The sequence below is a fragment of the Cynocephalus volans genome, chromosome 4 (genome assembly GCF_027409185.1).
Source record: "Cynocephalus volans isolate mCynVol1 chromosome 4, mCynVol1.pri, whole genome shotgun sequence".
Taxonomy (NCBI): Eukaryota; Metazoa; Chordata; class Mammalia; order Dermoptera; family Cynocephalidae; genus Cynocephalus; species Cynocephalus volans.
In genome coordinates, this window is record NC_084463.1 from 35545987 (window position 1) to 35555186 (window position 9200).

At 34.2% G+C, this 9200-nt stretch overlaps 1 protein-coding gene across 1 annotated transcript; it reads left to right on the plus strand.

The window, feature by feature from the left end:
- The first annotated feature begins 6474 nt into the window (after positions 1-6474).
- LOC134375974 (olfactory receptor 2A12-like) lies at positions 6475-7428 on the plus strand. The gene has a single exon (XM_063094687.1). The coding sequence runs from the start codon at positions 6475-6477 to the stop codon at positions 7426-7428; it is 954 nt and encodes a 317-aa protein (XP_062950757.1).
- The last annotated feature ends 1772 nt before the right edge of the window (positions 7429-9200 follow it).

Genomic DNA, 9200 nt, shown 5'->3' on the forward strand with positions numbered 1-9200 from the left:
TGGAAATATACCCATTTGGTGGTATTGCTGGATTATATGGTAGGTCTATCTGTAGTTGTTTGAGAAACATCCATACTGTTTTCCTTAATGGCTGTGCTAGTTTACAGTCCCACCAACACTGTAGAAGAGTTCCCCTTTCCTTGCATCCTTGCCAACATTTGTTATTCTCAGTCATTTTAATAATGACCAGTCTAACTGGGGTGAGGTGATATCTCAATGTGGTTTTGATTTGCATTTCTCTGATGACTAGTGATGCTGAGCATTTTTTCATGTACCTGTTGGCCTTTTGTATGTGTTCCTTTGAAAAATGTCTATCATCTCCTTTGCCCATTTTTTGATTGGATTATTTGTTTTCTAACTGTGTAGTTGTTTGAGTTCTTTGTATATTCTAGATGTTAATTCTTTGTCAAATGTATAGCTTGCAAATATTTTCTCCCATTCTGTAGGTATTCTTTTTGCTCTGTTGATAGTTTCCTTTCCTGTGCAGAAGATTTTTAATTTGATATAATCCCATTTATTTATTTTTTCTTTTGTTGCCTATAAGATCAACAAACAAAATACAGTATTTTTTATACATCAGTAATGAACAACCCAACTGTGGAATATATCTTTTGGGAAAATAACCAAGATTTTACAGGATTATAGATGAAGGAATTCCTGCACTTATTTTCTTCACCTTACCCCAAGATCTTGCAACCTCAAAATGTCTGCCTTACAGAGGGAACAATACCACATGTCCTCACTCATAAATGGGAGATAACAGAGAAAGAAGGAAAGAAAGAAGGACCACAGGGGTGTGTTAGACTTGCAGAGGGACAGAACATAAGTAGAGTTGCCAGGGATGGAGCAGGGGAGGAGGAGAGAGGTTGCGGGGAGGTTGGGTGAGGAACACAGGGAATAATTGCAAGTTGAGGTAATGGGCATACTGGTAGTATTGATCTGATCATCACATCTTGGACACTGGTGGTGACAGTCAGCTTTGTGCTACATGAATATACATAATCCATTTTTTAAAAAAGTATTTCTACAATACTTTCATTCCTGTGATAATGTACAAGATGTAGCTGATAAAATTAACTCGCACTGTTTAGAAATTGTTAATATAGTTTTTTCACCTACTCTGGGCATATTATATATTTAATGGAAACAGTAAAGGCGGGGTGACGGAAAACATCTGTTTATTATTGTGAGACTCATTTTTTTCTTGAAGTCAGAGAAGAAGCATTAAGGAAAGATAACTCAAACTTAATTTTTTATAGTAGAAAAAATACTCATGGATTTCACATTTTTCAGAATTGAACTAGTTTGTGATATCTTCTCTGATTTCAAAAATGTTCTAATGTCATTCTCAGTTCAATACTTATCACAGTATTATTTAATTTATTCAGCAAATAATTTTTCCAACCTCCAGTTTTCCATTTGCATAATGGATTTATGTTTTAATAAATTAAACAATTTTGACATTGAATTATTTTCATTTGATGTTTTTGCATTCATACACAAATTCTAATTTTCTCTGTAATTAATGGTAATTTAGTTTCTCATCTGCAATATTTATTTCCTATTTATGACTCATTTATTTTTGCTTAACACACAGTCACTCCATTGTATTCTTTTTGATTAATGTAAGAAAATCTTCTTTAATTTCAAAATAAATTTTGTATACATTCAACAGGCTAACTCCTATTAGAAATCTGTGTTTAGTAAATTATAATTTTTCAATTATTCTTACCTAATTTTCAGATTAGAAAGATTACAGCACATATAAATTATCTAAATCCATATTCATATATCCTTTCCTTTGTAAGGCTTGAGTTGTATCAACTGGATTGAAGCAAAGTGCCAGGGGGAAACATAAGAACTTATGGTCACTTTATTTGATATAATTTTTACACGTGTCCCAGACTCTGAGTAAGTATCACTGCTTGCTTTGAAGAAGACAGAATGATAAGGATTCCTTATTATAATATCCTGAAATCATCCACATCCCTCAGTCAATAGGAGGATTCCTATGTCACAGAGATGTCAAAGAGATGCATTAAGAGAATTAATTTGGATTTTGATTCTGTAAGAACAGCAGAGAGGAGAACAGGAGTGTTGAATGGGTTCCTGCCCATACCATTGACTGGACTTTGCAAGATTTCCCTGAGATGGAAATTAAAATGGTGTAACACAGGGAACTGAACTTTGAGGATCCATGTAAAAAGAAATAAAAATCTTTCAGGGTCCCGTTTCTCAGCTTAATTTTTTTTAAAGCATAATGTATTATAGGGTTGTTTTTTTTTTCTGTCTTATTGAGGTTGAGGTAGACCTACGGATATTTAAAGATACTTTGTTAAATTTCTCAAACTACCTACAAGTGCAACCAAGTAATAACAAAAATATAGCTTTCACTTTTCTCATGTTTTTAAAAAATGTGTTAGAAAGATTTCTAAGATCTCATTTAATCCTGCAAACAAGAATATAATACTGAAACTATTACTAACATCCTGAATTGACATATAGATGGAAAAGTATGTACAGTGGCAAGATAAAATTTTGGAGAATATAATGCTGAAAACAATGACATCTTAGGTAAAAGAAAAACTGGAGAAAATACAGTGAGAGAATAGCCTAAAAGTGAGGAAAAATAGAAGTAGAAATAAGTTGTCATTGGTAGGCGGGCAAATAAGTTCAAGATAAATGTTAAATTCAGTCAATGTTACAATGCTGTCAAATAAGAAATTGTTTATAGTTTTACCTGCTAAAGTGTGGGATAATTTGTTGGGCAGCAGTAGAAAATTAATAGTTTACAGACTTAGTAGATTACTAGTAGCAGTGATAGTACAAATTATGAGTGTAAGATGGGAAAGCTTAGTATGTACTGAAGAAATTTGGGGAGGAATTACAAGGAAGGTGAATCAAATAGAGATTTTAAAGGTGAACGGGATTTTGATGTAGAATGGACAGAGAAGTACATAAATGAAAAATATAATTTGGGCAATATAACATCAGTGGGAATAAATAAAATTGCTTATTTGACGTTTAAATTGATCATTCCTATCATATACCTGGTTGATTGGTTTTTTAGTTTATTTTAGTTTATTTCCAAAGACATTTTGTGAAAACCTTATACTTTTGTACCTTATGTCCCACTAGGTAAATTCACATGGCCAATTCGAATTTGGGCAGAAAGGACTAGAAGGCCATTTAATCTGTATACCTAACCAATATACCTGTGAAATAGGTTGAATCTGTATGTCCCCCCAAAATTTACATGTTGAAACCCTAATCCCAATGTTATGGTATTTGGAGTTCGGGGACTTTGGAGGTAAAGTCATGAGGGTGAAACCTTCATGAATGGGATTAGTGCCCCCATAGTAAGAGGTGTGAAAGCTGCCATGTGAGGATCCAGTGAGAAGTTAACAGTTTGCAACCCAGAACAGAGAGTCCTCTACACAACCTGACCATGCGGGCACCCTGATCTTGATCGAAAAGCTTCCCGAACTGTGTAATATCAGTTTTTGTTGTTTATCAGTCACCTAATCTATGGTATTTTTTTAGCAGTTTGAACTAAAATGCTCTAAAAACACAGCCATTCTACCAATACAACTAAAATTTTTCTCTTTTATGTTTCATGTTTATTTTTCATGTTTATTCCTGTGTATCAATTGATTTACAAGTTCTGCTGAGAATCCTGTGATACACAGATGTTTTGGTCATGTATGAACACACAGTTTGATTCTCCATATGTTAACCAATGGACCTCAAACATGTCAAAGAATTGTCCAGTTTCTCAGTCTAATTGCTTCTTACTCAAAGAAGATTGAGTAATTTCTTCTTACTAATTTCACTTCCAGGAAGCTTTATGTAATTTCCACACATGTATGCAAAATGCAAACTAAATTTTCCACATAAGATTTCTAAAGCATGCCCAGTACTTACATGTGTGCTAATTGGATGTGATCAAATGTATGTGTATATCAAATCATGACATTGTATATCTTGAATATAGATGATTTTGTCAATTAAATATTTTTAATAAAAATATAAAAATATAAAATCAAAAAAGAGCCACCATAAGTATTCCTGTGATTACAGTTTGTTAAAAAGGAAAGAAAATTTCAGTGCCTGATATCATTTGAAATGTAGTAAAAAAACAATAGGAGGGCAGTCAAGTTCCTGAAAAATGTCTGTACATATTAGCTTTCTTTCACGTACCTGATGTAAAAACATTATAGACAAAGGAATGATATTCAGGAGTCACATGCACACACTCACTGGGATCAGAAAGTTAGCTTTTTCTCATTTGACCAGCACCTAATTGTGTTTTTGTTTCCTTTCTCTCTGTCTCCTAAAACCAGAACATCTGTGGAAAGTTAGCAGGATTCCTTAGGGATTGGGATCTCATATTTGTTAATGTCTGGGAATATAGACTTGTTACTTGCACTGAATTCTGTGTAACAAACAACAGGGTAGTTATTTCAGTACCATCTTATCTCAGTGTCCCACCTGTGTTCCAGAAAAGGAAATAGAAAGAGTGTTTCAAATTGAGACAGAAGTAAACAGGGCCCAGGCACTGTCAACACCCGTGAGAGCCCAGGAAGGTTTCCTTCTTGAGCGCAGTTTCTGCAGAGACTGGCAAAATCATAACATCAAGGCAATTTGGAATAATGTAATATGAGTGAATTTGACATTTAAAAATAAACATTGATGTCTCATTTTAACGATTCTCCAAGACTGAACTTTTCATCATCTTTACAAAATGTCTTTTATTAGCACTCAAGAGAGACTGTAATTTCTTAATGGTAATTTCTTTGTATTTGAAGAAGTCCTTCTAAGTTTTCCTTCTTTCTTAAGGGTGAGCATACTTGTTATTAATTTTTTTTAATCATTTTTGAGAAAAGAACTTTTAGACATGTGGCTGGATCAAAATATAAATGATATTGGTATTTCTAAATATTTGCCTGTCTTTATTTGTCACTAAGTACCTGTAAGTGCTAAGAAAAAAAAATGATGTTACAGATGAGGAAAAATCGGTGATACAGTCGTTTTCTGTGGTCCTCAGTGTTAAGGTGACTAATGTGAGCTTCTGATATTTAGGAAAAACTATGGGTTAAGAGTCTGAATCAGAACCAGCCTCCCTGGATTTGAATTCTAGCCCTGTCACTAACTGGCTATGTATACCTGGCAAGTGGTTATGGTCTTTGTGTAACACTTTATCATTACAGAATGGGGATAAAAGTGCAATCCATCTCACATGGTCATTGTGTAAATTGAATGAATTAATCCAAACAAGGCACTTATAACATTATAAGACACCTAGCAAATTTGCAATAACTTAGCTATACTGTTATATCATTAGTACTGTTATTACATTTTAGGTTAAATGATTTCCCAAACATTCATTTCCCTTAATCTGCTATCATTTTTTTCAGGATATAACTTTTCCATAATTAAAATTATATGATTTGAAGGGACTAAAAGGATGTACACAGTGAGTTTTGAGGGTGTGCTTGTGCAACAACATGGTCTAAATGTGTACATGTCTGAGAAGAGAGGACAATGGTAAGTTAAAGGAAAAAATCGATTTCTTAGACATTATTTAGAAGAAACTAGATAACCTATTATTTGAGATACAAAGTTTGTATTTCTGCCTGAAACATGGTTCGTTAAAAATGTAAGTGGTGAAAATTAAACTAAGTGAAGGAGCTCACTTTTTCCTCAAGTCCATGTTAAGAGTATGTTACATTTGCCTCTTTTCGTAGAGATTGGATCAGATATGAGTTTAATTAATATTTTCCTCTGAATCCCAAAGCATATACAATGTTTCCCTGTAAGTGAACAAATGTATGAATTGAAATGAGCCTCTCATCTCTGCAGTGTAAATGCAAAACAGCCAAGCACGTGCAAATCAGATTACCTGAATTTTCTGTCCATCTTTGCCACTTACTCATGTTTAGAATTTGACCAACTTACTACCATTCTCTAATTTCATTTAAAAAAAAAAATTAAAATGATTATTTTATATTTTACTTTCACCCTCATTTTAGCAAATTCTGAAGAATCATGTCATGAACTCTCATACTGCAAATGGAAAAATGTTACTAAAGCAAAACAAAGTTTCTTCTTAAAAGTTTGCACTGCGCACACTGGCAAAGGCTGTAAAAGAGAACTAAAAAATAATTTATTCTTTATTTGCTTGTATGCGCATCTCTGTGCATTTTCGTGTTTTTGTATTTATAGTCACTTTCAGAATCTAAATAGAAACTTTTCATTATAATATATGAAAGCATTTTTTAAACTTTGGTATGAATGTAATGAAATTTTCAAAAAACAGGTAATTTCATCCAGTGAGTTAATGAATATACTCTCCTGGATAGTATTTAACGGTGTTAAAGAATCAGTGTGCTTTTATTACCTCATCATGATTCTATGTCTTCAAAGGATATCTCTTCTTCTCTCCACTTCAGTAGTTTAATTCTGGCCCCAAAGATGTCTCAGAAAAATTTCAGCACCGTCACTGAGCTGGTCCTTCTAGGATTTTCCAATCACCCCCAGGCTGAGGTGCCCCTCTTCCTCCTTTTCTCTCTGGTTTACATGGTCAATATCTTTGGAAACACAGCAGTTATTGTTTTGGTTATAATTGATTCCTGTCTCCAGACACCCATGTATTTTTTCCTATGTCACTTGGCCTTTCTCAACATAATTTACACCACAGCTGTGGTGCCCAAGATGCTCTTCAACCTCCTTGCTTTCAAGAAAGTCATCTCTTACAAACTCTGCCTTGCCCAGACCTACATCTCCCTGTTCATGGGAGCCTCCGAGTGCATTATTTTAGCGATCATGGCTCTGGACCGCTACGTGGCCATTTGTTACCCTCTGCGGTACCTGGTAATCATGAACTGGTCTACGTGTGTGCAGCTGGCTGTGGGAGCCTGGACCATCAGCTTCTTTGCCTCAGTGGTACCCCTCTCATTTACCATAGCTCCCTTCTGTGGCCCTTACATAATTGACCATATTTTTTGTGAGGTACCTGTTCTTCTTCATATGGTCTGTGGTGACACATCCTTGCAGGAGACTATGACGGTGGTAGGAGCATCTGGTACACTCTTACTCCCCTTCCTCCTGATTCTCCTCTCCTACCTGCATATACTGGTTGCTGTGATGAGGATGCACTCAGCTGAGGGTAGGAAAAAAGCTTTCTCTACCTGCAGCTCTCATCTGACTGTGGTGACCATTTATTATGGGACAGGGATGTTCATGTACATGAGGCCCAAATCTCTATATTCAGCTGAAGGTGATAAATTGATTTCCTTATTCTATGCAGTTATCAATCCTGCCTTGAACCCTCTAATTTATAGCCTGAGGAACAAGGAAGTGAAAAAAGCCTTGAAGCGAGTCTTAGAGAGATGGACAGTGTCCCAAAGGCAGAAGATAGCATCTTGAGATGTCAGTAGTTGGAATTTATTTATTCTAATACACTCGAGGCAAGTGACATATTTGTGTCATATATTTAACTTGATTAGCCACAAATACATGTAACTTTATGTCAAAATTATTACAAATATATTAGGTTATGCTTCTCTGACAACACCCTACTGTTACCCTACATTTCATGACTGTTGTTGGATTATAATCCATGTATTAAATATTTCTATACATCAGAAGTTTATTCCTAAAAGCAAGCAAGTTCCATTTAACATGGAACTTGGAATTGAAATTTCAAGGCAGATTTTCTGACTTTATAATTTTGCATCGCCTCTATATTTCATTATTCAATTTCCTTATAATATTTAGATTCTTATTTTTTCTTTATTACTCAGATATCACAGCATCTTCTTTTGTTTACCTATATTCAACACATGTATACTTTGAAGCACCTGTTTTACTAATGGCAAGATTATATCAATAACTTAGTAAATATAACCAAATTCAACAAATAATTAAATTTCAGGGGGAAAGACCTCATGACCCAATTTCTGGATGCTTTCCAGATATTATGAAACATGATTTAACCGTCCATCTCTAAGTTAATAAATCCTGATGCTTTTTTCAAATGCAGTGTTTTCAGAATATTACTACACTCCCTCAATTCTGCACATTGCCCAGCTGATGGCTTCCTTAGGCATGTAACTGACATGTGTATTGCAAGCTTCAACTGAATGGCACCTGTTTTGTAAAATCTTTTCCTGAAAACTAATATTTTTCTCTTTACCTTGCTGTGAATTCTCCTTTCCTTAATGTAGGACTTTAAACTTTAGCTTGTTTCATTGCACATTTTGTGTTTTATGTTAACTTTCCACATGTTTTCAACAACTATGAAATCTATTTGGACAATGCATGAAACATTGACTCTCCCCAGAAACCTCATAATCTAAACCAGTTGAAAGTGCATGCTGACTTCTGACTGCAGTGCAGTGGGGGGGAAATGTAGAGCCACCAGGAAAGCCCTTTCTCTAAAATTATTTAAGCTGACTCATCAAGTAAGAAAAATATTTACCAGGTGTACATGTTAAAGAGAAAATTCAAATGCAGGTACAGAGTGAAAAAATATAAGCACCAAAAATTTAGTGAAAATTGTTCAATGTGTTTTGGCTCAACTCCATAGTCCTCAAGTCTTGTCTGGATTTTTCTTTTCACTCTTAATAAAAAGAACAGGGCCTTCACATTTTTCTTTTGTTCCCAATAGTGCTAAGTGCGTTGTTCACCCCTTGCTTTTTTAATTAAACTGGATTACTTTTTTCGTAATTTAAAGATGTATAATTGTCTATTTGTCTTAATTTTTTTGAATGACATGTTTTATAATTCTATATAGTGTTCACTTTTCTTTGTCCAAAATTGTATATCTTTCCTTTTCCTTTAATATAGAAATGTGTACATTTTTGATAAACGGCAGTTTATAGTTAGAGCCCTTGATACCACATGTGAAATTCACATAAGTTTAGTTTTCTGCATATGTAATTTTAAAAATTAACATACAGTTATGAACGGGGATAAGGGGAAGGTTTTATTTGCATAAATTTGTAATAGTTCTTTAGAAAATCAAATCCCTTTCTAGTCCCCAAAACTCTGAGTTTTAAAAGCAATTTTTCTGTGTTTTTAATCCAGTGTGCTATAAATAAACATTCTTTCATCATTTGCGTGTCACTATTAATTTTTCTTATTCCAAGACTATTGAAATGCCCTCGTCTTTATGGGATTGTGTGAGTTTGCTGTGT

Excerpts from the sequence above, each read along its gene's own strand:
- LOC134375974 (XM_063094687.1), top strand. The coding sequence starts at position 6,475 with ATGTCTCAGAAAAATTTCAGCACCGTCACTGAGCTGGTCCTTCTAGGA.